A 15,765-nucleotide genomic window follows, 5' to 3' on the forward strand; every position below is an offset into this window, starting at 1 on the left:
TCACTCAGTAATTTAATATGCTAATAAAAAGACAATGAAAGTTGTATGCAAATATAACATCAATGTACACCATAATAATAATGGTTTTTCATGATTATGCTGCTCAGTATTAATTCATAGCAGTGTTTTTGTTCACTCATGAGCTGTGTTTGGAACACAGATATGCCAGACGATCTTTGCTTGTTTTCTTGTTTGTGTGAAAACATCCACAAACCCTTTAGTTGAAGAGCCTTGGATTCCTATTTTCCACTCTGTGGCTATTTTAAATTATTAAACAGTCATGCTGTTAGCTGGTTCGTTGTTCTCTTGTACTCCTGCTGTCTTGTTTGGGGAGTGGATAGCCTGGAGGGTGGGTTGCACTGTTTTCATTTTATATCCTACATAAAATTTAAATTAAAAATGTACATGTCAGTAAATATATTTTAACACAATGTTTGTGAAAGGAACATTTATCCACCTGAATAGTTCTCAAGGAGAGTTTTTTGTTGCCCCTAAGCTTTGTTGGATGCAACTTTTATGACTACTTCATTAAGGTACTTGTTCAGCAGCTTTTTGTGCATAACAAACAGCAAAAAGAAACAAATCTGAGCATACAAACAGACTTCAGTTTGCGTTACTTTAGCAAATCAGTATATTGTTAATTACATGTCTCCATGCTGTTTTAGTATAAAACATCAGACACTAAACAGTTGTGGTTTTTTTAAGCATTTCCTTTATGGATCTGAAAGTGTGAAAGAAAAACAGCTGAAAACAGTCCTCGGGATGGGAAACTTTGTGGGGTTTTCTTTTTTTGTTTGTTTGTTTTTTGTTTTTTGTTTTTTTAAGGGCATGGATTGAATTCATTGGAAATTCTTTAATATTTCAGGGAAGCTTGCAAAATATGGTGCCAGTTTATTCAGGGATTTGAAAGCAGCTGCAGAGTAAAAGTCTCTAATGAAAATGAAATAAATTTTCCTGTGAATGGAATAAATTTTGATTGTGTGTCTGAGTGCAGTAATTATACATGTCACGCAATAATTAGGCAGTCACAGTGTGGCCACGGTGTCTGTCTTTGTCTGCAGATGGTCTGGGAGAACGGCTGTGTGGTTATTGTCATGCTGACACCCCTTACTGAAAATGGAGTCAAGCAGTGCTACCACTATTGGCCAGATGAAGGGTCAAACCTCTACCACATCTATGAGGTACTTAAACAAAATATCTGGTTGTAAACTTGACAGTAGGTGTGTGGATTGATTTCATACAGAGTAAAATATTGTTTAATCAGATCTGACCTGTAAATTGAGTTGAGGTTTCCCATATTATGCTAGTGTAGTGGTACTTATGAGTTGTTTTTATGTTCACAGAAAAAACTATGCATATCTTGATAACAATGAGGTTTTACATAGAAGAAAATCTAGTAAACGATGGGTCAAATATATTGGTAAGATAAAGGATAGAGAATCTCCCACTCATTGACTGTGATTAATATATGAAAGTATGTAATAACTGAATATTTATATTTTTAAGGAAAATAGTATGTTTATAAATAACGAATTGTGCCTTAGGAGAGCTATATATGGGTTTATAGAGAGAGCCTGTGTGTGCGTGTAATTATATACATATACATTCTTCTGTGATTAAAGCTATTTACTTTTTAGCTTCAGCCTCAGTTATGTGGAAAAAAAATTACATTCTTTCTGTTTGATATATCTGTCCCAGTATATCAATCATATCACATTGTTGCTATATATCATGACTTTTGGGTGTCCATTATTTTCCCTGGTCTTCTGGTTTAGTGAATGAAGACAATAATACTATAATGGGCACAGTGTGAAGAATAAGTGATAAATGATTCTGAGGAATAATAGTTAGTTGAACTCCAGTTATGCATTTTTTTTTCTAAAATATTATCAGTTGTAAAAATGATCCCGCTCTTCATATTATGTGTAGGCTTCTGCAGAACAGAATAAATTGGCTGAAAGTTCTCAAGTGAGAGAGACTCATTTATTTATTTTTTTAAGAAAACTACTCAAATCATCCTGGACAATTTTCTGGAAGGCAATCATTGTGGGTGTCTCCAAGTGAAGAATGAAAGGGTAAATCTAAGGCATATTATCAAGCAGCGTCTTTACCATATATATGGCCCATCGTAATCAGTCTAAAATCTCAACTTGGAGATTTTTTGACTTGTAAGAAAACTATCTAGAAATGTTAAGCATAATTTAATGAAACAAAACATTACTCCATAACCCTCTCGCAAGAACAGCTACAATAGCTACTAATAACGAACTATTTCCATGGTGTTGCCAGTTAATAAATAAGTCTTATGCTTGTTCTTGTTGTTCAGAAGGATTCCATGTTCTTTGAAAGACCAACTTTCAACTTGAATTCTTGATTGCTGATTTTTTCCTTTCTACATAATGTAGGTAAATCTGGTTTCTGAGCACATCTGGTGTGAGGATTTCCTAGTGAGGAGCTTCTACTTGAAAAACCTACAGACCAATGAGACCCGAACCGTGACACAATTCCATTTTCTTAGCTGGCACGATCAGAAAGTTCCTGCTTCCACAAGGTCACTTCTGGATTTTCGCAGGTACAACACAAAGCATAACAGTCTATTTAATACAAATTTGGGGAACTATTTGTATAGGAAACACTTTCTGTTATCCTCTATATCCGTACTGGAGAGAGATCCCTCAATTAATAACTCTATACCAAGTTTGTGAAGTCAGACCAATACGTTTATATACAAATATAAGCTCCCATTCTGCAATATGTATGCATAAACAGTGGTTTTTTGGTAACGAGGGACAGGGAGGCTTAGGTAATTTTCCATATTCTCCCACAAACTAACTGTTCCCTGGCTCTGAAGACGGACTCACTTATCCAGGGAATGAACGCATTTGTTTCCTCTATATATTTTTCCTGTGGCTTTGCATTTCTCTATTTCACAACTATTTACCTGGGTTTACATCTTCAAGACCTTTTGTGTGGCTACCCTCTGATCCTCACTGCAGGAATCTCACAAATAAATCACTGTGCAGTGTGTACATGCTAAACTACCATTGAGTTATAGGCCAGTGAAGACAAGCCAGTGGGAGTTGCATACCTTTAAGGACCACGGGGTCAGGCCCTTAGAATTTAGTTGGTTGAAAGAGGGTAGAAGTCTGGAGAGGGAGAGGCAAATTCTGACAAAATATGATCTCTCATGAATTTTAAAGGAAGTTGATATTGCCTTAAAATACAGGTGTCATACTAATATACAAAGACAAAATTTTAAACTTTTTCATCTTTCTAATTAAGTAGTGGATTCTTTGAATATTTACTGTTAATCTAAATTTCAAAATTAAAGCCAGGAATGACAAAGATTGGAGTGAAATAATCTCATTCTGCTTGAAAACCATGCTTAATGTGTCCAGTGTAGATGTTAATTTGTACTAGATACTCCACAGTGATAAATTTGTGGCCAATGAAAAGAGTGTTTGAAAAGTTTGAGCAATCAGTTCAAAATCCTGCAAGTTGCCAAATATTAGGGTGTAGTTTTCTCTTTACTGTAATATTAATCTACAGATTGCTAAGGTAATTTAAAGGTCTCAATTAAATGCTCAAAAGCAAGGACTTTTAAGGCCAATTTCTGCCCTCCAATAAATGAAGCCAGTGGAAGCTATGCATGTGCATCCGAGGAAAGAAACTGGCCCTAAATCCAACTGAAGTTGCTGGAAGTTTGCATAATTGTCTGCTGGCAAAATGTTACCCTTGGAATTAAGGACAAAACTCCATCCTTGAGCCATCACTCTGCTCCTATACGTTATATACAGTGGGTTACCTTATGTATCGTGGGTCTGATACTCAGATACAGTTCCTGCTAAAATCAATGTGCATTTTGGCAGGGTAATGCTGTATATATGCTACAGTGTCTTCATGCAAAACTATAGGAGGAGGGAATAACAGGGAGCACTAGCATAAGAATGGAGTTGGAGCCGTAATTGAATTTTCCAAGGATTTTGCTCTGGCTTCTAGTCCAAACTCTTAATATTACTGTAATGTGGTTTTTATAGCTTGATTTCCTTCTTTTTAATGGAACTGTGATATAGAATAGTGCCTATAGTGAACTATCCTGTAGTGAAAGTCCTGAATTGGTTCCATGCTTTGCAATATGCAAACTGCAATTCTGAATTTCCACTTTAATAAACAATATAATAAAATCAATTATGTCATGGTGTAAAAGTCCACAGCACTGTTCAAACACAGGGCCTGTTTCTACCCCTTTGCAGTCAGTGGAAAGTTTGCTACTGATTGCTGTGAAAACATTAATGGATCCATATGGCCTGGTTGTCTAATGTGCTGAGCAACTTCGTTTCTCATTTACTTCAGTAGGGATAGAAGTCACTCAGTTCACTGCAGGATCAGGCCTATAGTGAGACACGATCCCTGTCTCAAAAAGTGTGCAGTCTTCTAATGAAGTTGTGTGGGAAATGAAAAACAACATTATGAAAGAGTCCCACTGTATTTTAAAAGAAAAGAAATTAAAACTGGAAGAGGAAGGTAGTTCATTTGGCATGCTTCCGACTTGAGGTAGATGTCAGAATGAACCTGTTAAGATTTAACTGAGTTTTCAGTGTTCATTTAATATGTATTCACAGCCTACCATAACCATTCCTTGAGTGTAGACTTTGTATTATAGATCCATAATACTGAATGCATAGTAAAATTTCTCTGAAAAGTAATCTTTGCATGCACAATAGTTGCTTTTTATGACTCTCTCAGTTTCTTGGCCATCTTACGTTGTTTTTTTTAATGACAAACGTAATGCACTATTGCTGAGATAATTTATTTTAGAATTGGTTTTTAGAATAAATGCTTTACACTCAAAAACTGCTATTTTAAAGTTTCACCTGTGGTGAATGATCACAACTGAGTTATAAAGCCCTCAGAATGGGTGTCTGACAGAATATCGACATCCCCTTATTTAAAGTGGTGCTAGCAAGTGCTACTCTCATCCCTTTAATATCCATGTTTTTATGTGCATTGAATGTGTTTGTGTATATATATATATGGATATGTGTGTATATTTATATATTCACATACATATATGAATTTCAGCATATACATAACCAACCCTCTATTTTTATAATTCATCACCAAGAAAAATTGGATTCCCAAAATTACCTTGCCCAGAGTCTATGGATTCTATAACTATTATTGAAGTAAATTTGTAAGTCTCTTTGGAAACTGAAAGCTTACATTTCTCTTCCTATTGTGTATCAGACAGTGTTTTAGATGATGTTGCATTTAGCAGATGAATCAAACCTAGAGGAAAAGCTATCGTATTTTAATATAGTTCTTTTAGGTATAAATTGCTGAAACAAGATTATTTTATATATTAAGAAGTCCTTACAAAATGCAGTGCTTAAAAGGTGAGGCTGAGACAGAAACCATTGGTCAGTTTTAATGCTTCTGGAGTCCTAATTTCATTCTGAAGAATAGACCAATCATTATAACTCTGGACTAGCTTGTTAGTCATGCACTGATATGTGTAATTAAATATTTCTTGAGCCCAGAGGGAGCACATTTACACTTTAAAGAGAGACTGCTACGCTAAAAGATAATTAGCATCACATGTGAGGGCTTTGCTTAAAATATATATATTATGCTATCACTTCTTGCTGTGTGCAATGGCATTTACTAACACTGCTCACTTTAAAAATGGACAAATTCTTATTTTGCCAGCTAATTAGCGGTTGCCAGTGTCATTTTTGTGATGTTGCAGCTAGTAATATGAGCCCAGTTGCATAGTCACAAAAGTGATCATTGGAAACTGTGACTCTGCTGCAGGGACAATGTGGGAAACCCCTTTTCTGAGCCTCTAACGACCTCTGACCTTTGCTTGCTGATGGTTTGCATGATGATTTCTTTTTCACTCAATGAGCCAAGGGTTGGTTTGTATTACTAATCATTCTTTTCTAAGTTAATTCTTCCTGTATATTTTATATATATATATATATATATATATTTTCTTTAGCATTCAAGATCTTTGCTTACTGATGAATTTTTGACTCACTCTGCTTAGAAATGGGATACTGGTGCATTTCTTAAATATTTTCATAAAACTAAGCTAGAAATCAGCTGGACTGAACCCCTTTGTTTTCATGTGTTTTCTGAAATGTGTGATGATAAAAATGTTTGAAACTTTATCAATAAAATGATAAATATAAGGTGTATTTTTCCCGACATATATGTCTCTGTCTGTTTGATTTACAAATAGGTTTAGTACAATTTTTTGTTGAGAGTATACTTTCCTCTGTAATTAATTACAACAATGCTTAATATCCTGGTAAAGTTTCTATGCAATAAAGAAAGGAATCACACAAGTGCAAAAGAAATCACAAACACAGCTGTCTACTTGTTAGCTTTAAATGGAGAAAGTTACTCTGTCAAGGTGGGTGTGGGTGTGGAGGAGGGTAGAGAGCGACCAGCTGCAGATTGGACATATGATTGTATTGAGTTACGTTATAGATGTTTGAAATCTCATTTACCCTGTAACACAGAAATAATTAAATATCCAGTTTAATTTTGTGTTCATGGAGTTGCTTCCCAAATATGAAATTTCTCTGTTGGTTGTAAGGCTCCTGTATAAGTGATTGAGAAATAATTAAAAGATGTATCTTTACAGAAAAATCTAACGCTTCACTTAAAAATCTTTTAAAACTTGGGGGTAGTGGTTATTCAGGTTTTGCATGGTAATAAATTAGGTTGTTGTCAGTACCTGTAAAAATACCTTAGTGAAAGTAGATAGAGAGCATACTTAATTTCCACTGTCAGGTTCTCTTTAGTGGTTTTACACGTATTTCAGAGAATGTGACTTATTCTAGCACATTATCAGAACTCATGTACTTATTAACTCTTATTATAGGAAGAATATGGATAAAACCCCTATGTTGAGATGTGAGAGGCTGTGTGGTTTACAAAAATAAGCCCAAGACTGGGAATGGAGAAATCCTGAATTCTAGTCCCAGCTCTACTAATTATTTGCTCTGAAGCCTTGAGTATATAGTTCACCTCTCTGTCTCAGTTTCCACATCTCTAAAATGGGGATTAATCATATTTATCAACCACACACGTGTTTTATGAAGATTCATTTGTTAATGTTTATATCTTCAGAGTGCTGTCGCAGTGTTATGTGTGTTACAAGAATGAAGTATCATTATTACTATGTATGGTATCTGGTTAGACTCTTATATGACAAAAGGCCAGTTGTGAAAACAGGGTTATTTGGAACATCATTGTAACTGTGGTAGCCTGTTTGGGTCAAGTTGTGGGCATCTGAAAGACTGCCTTTCAAACATAGATCCTCAAGTATCTGTAGGCTATGCTGTAAGCCATTTTTAAAGATATATGAAAGATTACCCAGCACAATTGTTACAGAATATAGATGAACAGCCAAAAACTAAATGATTCAAGTGATTAGTGATGCTTTAAAATTTCTAATACTCATAGTCACCAGATTCCAGCAGCACACTTTATCACATTTCTTAGCAGTTAAGATTCTGTTAAATACTTACTCTTAACAGTTTTCACCTTGGTGCATCTAGACCTCCTTTGGAAGCGGTCTTATAAAATAGTTTTATAGCAGATCTTATAGTAAGATTAAAAGTCTAATCAAGGAGAGAGAGGGAAGGGTTCTGATTTCTTAGAACGAGTGCTTTCCCATTTTATCCTTTGTTCTGTTTGCATTTTTAATGTATGCATAGACACTTTACATTTTTAGATGAGTAATGTGTTTCACATGTAAAATATATATCTAGAGCAGTAACCCGTTTTTTGTTTTTTTTTTAAAAACCTACTTAAATAGATTTTAGGTCTTTAGTGTCAAGTATTCAAAATCCCATACTGAGTATCTTGGTTTGCTTCAACATTTTTATATTTCTGCATTGATACGATAATAGGTATTAGTCCAAATACATTAATACAACAGCATATCAGTTTAGTAGTCCTTTTTGGGGCTTCAGTTATATTTTTCAAATATTTCAGACTGGTTAGCCAGAAATCTAGACAATAAAACTACTTATAAGTCTTATGTGTGTAAAACTCTTCTATTGGGACCATAGCCACATAGCTCCCTGGTATTTTAGTCATCCCTACCATAAATAATTAGATGTCTGAAAGAAGTTCTTCAGAGTAGTTACTCTTTGCTTTTTTGAAGATAATCTCTTTTTCGTACAAGGCCACATTATTCTGACTGTAATACCTGCTTTCAATTTTGGCCTCACACAATGCATTTAAAAATTTCTGTGAGAAAGATCATGAACTCAAGGTTCACTTTGAAAATCAAAACATCTTATGATACACAACCTGAGATTCTGCCTAACCTGCAAAGAGTATGGGAAGAGAGTGTCTTTATTTGTTGGCTAACCAGTGAATATGAGTATCATGAAACAATGTTTGGAATTTAAATGTATTTGTTGTAACAGGAAAATAGAAACAAACTTGAAGCAAAACTATGTATGTAACTTAGTTATTTGTTATAACATGAGCTAATCAAGCTGCATATTTCTTATAGAGATGAATATTTGCTTTTTCTTACCACTTATGCTTTTGACAGTAGGCTTAGGAAATTGTACATAATATGTTTATTAATTTTTGTCTGTTTTATTGCAGAAAAGTAAACAAGTGCTACAGGGGTCGTTCTTGTCCAGTAATTGTTCACTGCAGGCAAGTACAATTATTAAAATAGCTTTAGAGAAGTTTTTGTGCTGTAAGAAATTAACATAAATAAAACCAAATGGACACATTAAAGGTTTAGATATATCACTACGCAAATAAGATGATACATCATGAACCAAGTCAAAATATTTATTTAGTTTAGTTCTTATGCTAGTAAAGCTGATGGTCTGATTTCATAGTAAATCTGCCCTTTAATATGATCTTAGATGTTAATTCACAAGTTACATCTGATTTCTGTATTTAAAAATCTCATTTACAGCTTTTTGATTTCAGAAATATGCTTCAAAGTTATTGCAATGCCGTGTATTCCCAATTTAGACTGTGTTCTGCATTGTTAATATTTAGATAAATGTTTTTATTTTTGTTTTTTTAATAATACTGATGAGAGGAAATGGGATGGGGAAAACTGCCCGCTGGTTGGGCAGTAAGCTTAAACCTTCTAAACATAAATTCCCTTTAGGCCTGCCAGTATGGTGAATGTAAATGAGAGCAGTTCGAAGGCTCACTACAAAACTTAAAGTAATAATGTAAATATTAGGTTTTGTAGCTGTAGGGGCAATGTTATATAGTGAATGCCATGCTCTCATTCTTTAGCCACTTCCTTTCTTTTGTGGACAGGAAGATCAGGGGAAAGATCATAACACTGGAAGGAAACACCACATAGCTTACTATGTGCTCCTCCATGTTAGTGGGGGAGAAGGGCAGCATATTTTGCATGTGTCACAAGCCTGCTGAGATCATTATGGAGGGACAGGATCATATAACACATTGTGTGGTGCACAGTATGGAGTGGAGCCTGTGTCTCACTAAGGAGGTCCAAGAAGGAAGGAATATAATGTAGAAAGATCTGTCCTTTAAATTTTTTGCCGGCCTTCTATGAATCTAATAGATGAAAATGTCTCTAACATTCAGCCTAGCAGTTCATGTTTTATTAGGTCTGGCCACTACATTGTCACTCACTATTTGGATGAATTAATAAGACTCTGTTTCTTTGTTTCCTTCACAGTCAGGAATCGGGCATGCGGTAAAGAGAGAGAGAGAGAGCTTAGTAGCACTGGCCGCCTCTCTGCAAAAATTGTTCTAGTAAATGATACAGATCAAACTTCTCCCATCAGTGGAGGCTTATCAAAGATGTAGTTTCATAGCCTATGTGTAAATGGAATTTATAAGTGCATTACAGTGTTGCATTTTTCCTCCTTAGTAATACTGTAGACAAAGTGACCTATCACTAGAAATAACTTAGTTGATAAAAAAATGACTAATCAACTGGTCACATATACCCATTTTTAGAAATATTGGGGCGGAAAGTGAAAAAAGTCTATTACTTAAAGTCTTAATTATGTTTGCTAACAGCAACCATAAAAGAACATCACGCTGCCAATTACAAGCTGCTCCCTGACAGGAACACAAGCTGCATTCAGATTAGGGAGCTTTGCTTCCTCACAAGGCTTGATCAGGCATCTCCAAGGGAGGATTGGAAATATCCTAAGGTTAAAGATATTTTTTAGAAATCACATGATAATATTCTCCCCACTCATTGCAACTGAGGCAGAATTAAACAAGGCGGGTGAGAGAAGAAATCAATAGAGAGACATTTTTCAAGTCCAAATGTCTAGTATCCTATTTCTTGGTGAAGAAAAAATTTGATCCTTAAGTAATAAAATATTCTAAGTTCTTGGATCGGAGTCAAGGAGAGTGGAAAGTAACTGAAAGGGAAATGCACCACTCTGTCCATATGCAGACTAACCTAGCTGCTCAAGTACAAATAGAGTTAGCAGTCATTTTTGGAGGATTGTTGATGCTGTTCTCTTCCCCAGCTCTCGTGTGACTGTCCTGTTGTATGATTTTTGATCTTGGATACAAGATTCCATACGCTTGTTATGTGAACACTTGGTGCATAGAAATGGCTGCCTGTTCTAGGATTACTGACCCTTTGACTGCTGTTTAATTATTTTTTTAAATAAACACATCTTTTGCTCTATAAAACAAAATCCTGCTATCCATGTAGAACAATAGTTAATGCTACATGAACAGCTTGTGTTAATTAAAGCCATTGCAAGCTTTCTCTCCCTCTCCTCTTACTCTTGTTTCCCTCCCCATTTATCCTCTCTTCCCCTTGTATGACACAGTATAAAAATAATGATAGCTGCCTTTCTCTTTCTCGAGTCTAGATGTTCATTGATGGTTTTTTCTTTCTCCCTTTCTGTTGGCAGTGATGGTGCAGGAAGAAGTGGAACCTACATTCTAATTGACATGGTTCTCAATAAAATGGCCAAAGGTGAGAATCAAAAAGCTTGTGGCTTTCTCAGTGCTGAAAGATGTGGTGGTTACCATAGTAACACACAGAGAAATATTCACAGAAGGCCCAAGAATAAATTAGAGGCAAATTGTACCCTTTACTGAATGATCTTAAGTTTATTTTCAGTGCTTGTAGTGATTTAAAAAAAAAAGGCTGTTCATGAATGGAGCCTAGACATGTATGCTGTTGGAAGAGGCAGGATTTGTAGCTTTAATTTTATTATTTTAAATATGTATTACAGCTAAAAAAAAAAGCTTTGAACTATATGATAAATATTTAGTGTTGTCTAATCAGTAAATTGATTCCTTTCAGTGGATTGTACAGGCACTTCTCACCTACACAGCAGTAGTTTAAACACAATTTTGAGATGGTATTTCAGTTGATGTGGCAATGGAATGGAACGGGAGTTGGCTGACCGGCATTCTGTTCTCGGCTCTGCCATTGTCTGTTTGCCAGACCTTGGACAGGTCACTTAACTTCCCTGTGCCGCCATTTTGCCCATCTGTGAAATGCACCTTTCTATAAAGGGTTTTAGCTGCACAGCTGAAAATCATAAGTAATCAACATTGTTATATATTTAAAAAAAAAAAGTCTGTGGATTCCCCTCGGGAAGGATGCAGTACTTTCTTTTTATTCCCCCAGTAACTTATTTGATTATGGGAAATGCTGGGGTACATGGAGATAGTCACTGTCTGATAAATAGACAATAAAATAAAGTAAATAACCCACTGTGTTAAAAGTGTAATAGTTGGGAGTTTCAAAAGTGCTCAGCATTAGCCATTTACCTCAGTGGGAGCAGAGACAAGCCAATGCTGCACAGTTTTAAAGCCCTACCCTATTTTATAAGGACTTGGTCAATCAACACTTTACTTCCACTTCATTTCTGTCTGTCTGTTTTATAGTCTTACAGTGTAAGGTTTTTAGGGGTAGGGAATATGTCTTCCTTTGTGTTTGTACAGCACCTCGCACTTTCAGAAATAAATAAATAGCAATCTTCTGCCTTCTCATCACTGTCTTTCTGCATCCCTTTTTTGAAGCTAGTGCTATGGTCAGTCACAATCTTGCCCTGTGTGTATGTGAGTTTTCACTTCACAAGAAAATGATAATGCAGATTAGCTGACATGTACATGTAGAAATCATATTTAGCATTTTGTCTTCTAATCACTGTACCAACATTAGTTAATTCAATGAACTGTTTAATCTTAGTCAGCTTCCTATACATAGTTTAAAAATAAAATCCATGTTTTGCAATCTTTCTCTCGCTTCTGAAATTGTCATGTCCCAGAAATAATGACATTCCATTCCTTCAGATACAGGAGTTTGACATTTCTTCTCCCCTGTTTCTGACTGTTAACATGTCTCATCAAACACACACACAAAGGGCTATGTTTTGTGCCCTTGAGCATCATGTGGAATTTGCTATTGATGTGAAAAGAAGTTGTGTGCCTGCTTTATGCCAAGTCCCAGACTGAAAATTCTCCAGCAAAATGAGATGATTTTTTCCAGTCTCATTGGAAAGTGTATTTGTGTTTTGTGAAAGAATATGTAAGAATTTCAGCTATTTGGTACATTTATATTTCAAGTGGCAACTTCATCTCTCCAAATAATAGCTGCGATACATGATAAAACTGATGTACACATCCATTAAATATTAGTTATACTCATTTCAGCCATCAGCCAAGAGAGGATGTGATGAAAACTAGATTTAAAATATATGAAATTTGTTCACATAGAGAAATAAATGAGAAATATTTTCTAGCTTCAGGCTTTCAACCACTTAAGGAAGGGTTGACTTTGTTGTAAGAGCACTAAAGAATGCCATTTATTGACTCCATTGTACCATGTAATGTCAAATTCCATTTTAAGTGTGGGCTTAGTGTTGCACAATACAAGACAAGTCATGTGAAACTGGCCAAAGAAAGGAGTCACAGGGCTTTTTAGATTGGTCACCCCCATTTTGTTCTTGACCTGCTCCCCTCTGCCAATGGGGGTGTGCAATTTGAAATCCTCTGACCTGGTGCTTTGGCTGTAGTTTAAATGAAAGATCAAAGGGCAAAGCGGGCATCTCAACCCTGCTGAGGTGGGCCTTTCCCAGGCTGTCACACTGTGAGGCAGCCAAAGGTTTTGTTCTGACAGGAATCTAGGCCCAGTCTGTGAGGCCTAGGCCTTCTTTGTCTGGCCTGAGAAGTTTGAGGCCCAGGTTGAGGATCCAATGTTCATCAAATGATCAAAGGCCTGAAGCCCTGGACATGAAATCTTTCTTTCCATTTCCTTTTCTTAAAGAATGAATTGCACGAGTACCAAAGAATGCCATTTCCAAAGCTTTTATGTGGAGCGTTAGCACTAAGTTTAGAGTCCTTCAGTTCTAAACAGAAAAATGTAAGTGCACTTTCAATCTGGGCCCAGCTGCAAGGCCAGCATCTACTAACATTTCTTTCAAAAAGGCTTTTAAGGATTAAGGATTCAGTCTTCCCCCTCCCCTCCCCCCCAAAAAAAAGGACTTTTAAGAATAAACTTAGAATAATTTGAGTTCTTGTTCCACTGTCTGGTTTATTAGAAAGTAGACAATAATACATTTTTAAATCAATGTAAATAGAGGACTATTTAGTTTCAGCAGTGGGAAAGTAGAAAACAATCAATAAAATGCTTTGGCTCTTTAGTGGGATTTTTAATAGGGCAGATTTAGAAAAGGGTGTTTCTTTTTCATGTAATGATTTACTTTTCTACATTTGAAATGATTTCTTTTTGGCATTTAACTGTAAATGCTTTTGTCGTTTAAAATTTTCACTCCTAATCACATAGTAAATTAGTGCTGATACATCTGTTAAAATATGTTATAAATTCAGATCTACTGCTACTACAGCTGGTCAGAGTTGCACTAAACTATACTGTTTTATACACTTAAAGCAAACAATCAGTTATTTAAATTATTCAAATTTATGGCAGCAGAAATCAATTGGTAAGGATTTCATATTACATGATAAGTGATACAACTTCACAAACAGTGATACAACATTTGCCAAGTCAACCTCAAAACCCACACACACCCCAAAAAACTCCCACACTATTCTAGTGCACTTCAGTTGTGGTTGTATGGGAACACTGAAGCTAACACTGTGATCACAGAAATGGTTCTGCCAGAATACTTTCGTCATAAATGTTAAGGATTTCCTCCTGCATTTTGTGTTTGAGTAGTGAGCAGGGCATGTGAAAAGATCTCATGATGCTGGGGGAAGCACTATGCTGAGTAAACACATTCCAGTCCCCCGGTTGCCATTGTTATTCAAACAACTTCAGCATGCATTTTTGGAGCCCCTTTGGCTTTGCATATCATCATGAAGGATTTCCTGTTGGGCTGTCTGTCTGTAATGAATTATGGTATACTCTTTATTATAAACATAGTGGCTTATCTGTGCATTGTAAGATCCATTAGTGTAAGATGCCATGTTAAAGAATCTAATTGTATAAAATTGGAATAGTTAAGACAAATGACATTGATATCCATTCTGTACCAAATTTTCAACACAAGCAGTCTATTCAACTTTGGTTTTATGCTCTGCAGTCACAAATCAGTTGTATCTAAATGTCCAAATTATTCCTCTAGCATGGGGTCAGTGAAAAAGTTTTACAGTTAAGTTTATTCTTATATTTAACAGTTCCACTAGCTTCAGTGCTATGCTTTGCCATCCTGGTACTTTTGCTACAGTTATTGGTTATATTATTCCTTATGCAGAGCAGTGTCCTAACAAGGGTCTAATCCTGCTACCATTGAAATCAATAGCAACATTCCCATTGACTTGAGTGGTGCCTCAAGTCTAGCCTTACTGAAGGCACTAGGACTTGACACCTCTAAATGATGATCTTCCATTTCAATGAACAATGGAATTTTAAGAGTGTTACAGAAAAGTGCCCGGGTAATACCACCTTTTCAGTTCCCAGATGCACATTTTAGTCCAAGCTTTGTTCCTGAGTGAAAAGTTTAGAGGTTTCCTTTGAAATCAGTGTGCACTTTCAGTGGTTGAATGGGGGAAGAAAATGACAGTTCATGGTCTTTTGATGATTAGAGAATGCTTGCTACAGTGCATTTCAGCGGCAATTTCCTGTTATGAATTTTAACATTCTTCATTCATATGTTCACATTAATACATTCAGCAAGATTTTGTTTAGCTTTTTTTCCACAGAGCTGGGTAAGCTGTCTTAGATAAAATAATCCATCTGAACTTCCCCCCAAAACCACACCAAACCTGAACTGCTTGGGCTTTTTCTTTTTTGAAACACAGAAGAACTTCAGCATTCTTCCCTTCCTCATCTTTCTTTTCTGCCCTTCTTCATTCTGGTAGTGAGCACAAGTACTGAAGTACTACAAGAGACTATTACTGGAGTGTTCTCTGGCATGATGAAGGAAGGAACGAATCTGAAGGAAAATTATATGAGATTTCCAGTTTTGTTTTCCTCTTCTGAGAGGTCTTCATAGTGCAAATAATTATTTGAATTTTGGATACTAATTGAAGCGATTGGAATTTAGAGGAGGGAAAATATGAGTTATCAAATTCTATTGAAATACATTATAAATTTCAGAACCTGAGAATACAGCATAAAGATTGGATGTAGCATAGCCAAACTCAGTGAAACCTCTTCCAAATGTGAAAGCTAGAAGGATTCCTTAGTTCCTCTTGTGACTCATCATTACCAATAGCAATATGCCAAAGTATTTAGCTAACCAGATCCCTTTTCACTAGGGCCTTTTGCTTATTCATAACACA

General features: G+C 35.7%; 1 protein-coding gene across 2 annotated transcripts in view; it reads left to right on the forward strand.

Moving 5' to 3' along the window:
* PTPRN2 (protein tyrosine phosphatase receptor type N2) overlaps nt 1–15,765 on the forward strand; it is a 989,298-nt gene that overhangs the window by 954,589 nt on the left and 18,944 nt on the right. For both annotated transcript variants that reach the window (XM_037891071.2, XM_043541551.1), the window contains 4 exons: nt 1,062–1,181; nt 2,406–2,572; nt 8,638–8,691; nt 10,917–10,981. In XM_037891071.2, coding sequence (XP_037746999.1) covers nt 1,062–1,181; nt 2,406–2,572; nt 8,638–8,691; nt 10,917–10,981 — 406 coding nt within the window. The remainder of the gene's footprint in view (nt 1–1,061; nt 1,182–2,405; nt 2,573–8,637; nt 8,692–10,916; nt 10,982–15,765) is intronic.

This window comes from Chelonia mydas, chromosome 2, assembly GCF_015237465.2.
Source record: "Chelonia mydas isolate rCheMyd1 chromosome 2, rCheMyd1.pri.v2, whole genome shotgun sequence".
NCBI lineage: Eukaryota > Metazoa > Chordata > Testudines > Cheloniidae > Chelonia > Chelonia mydas.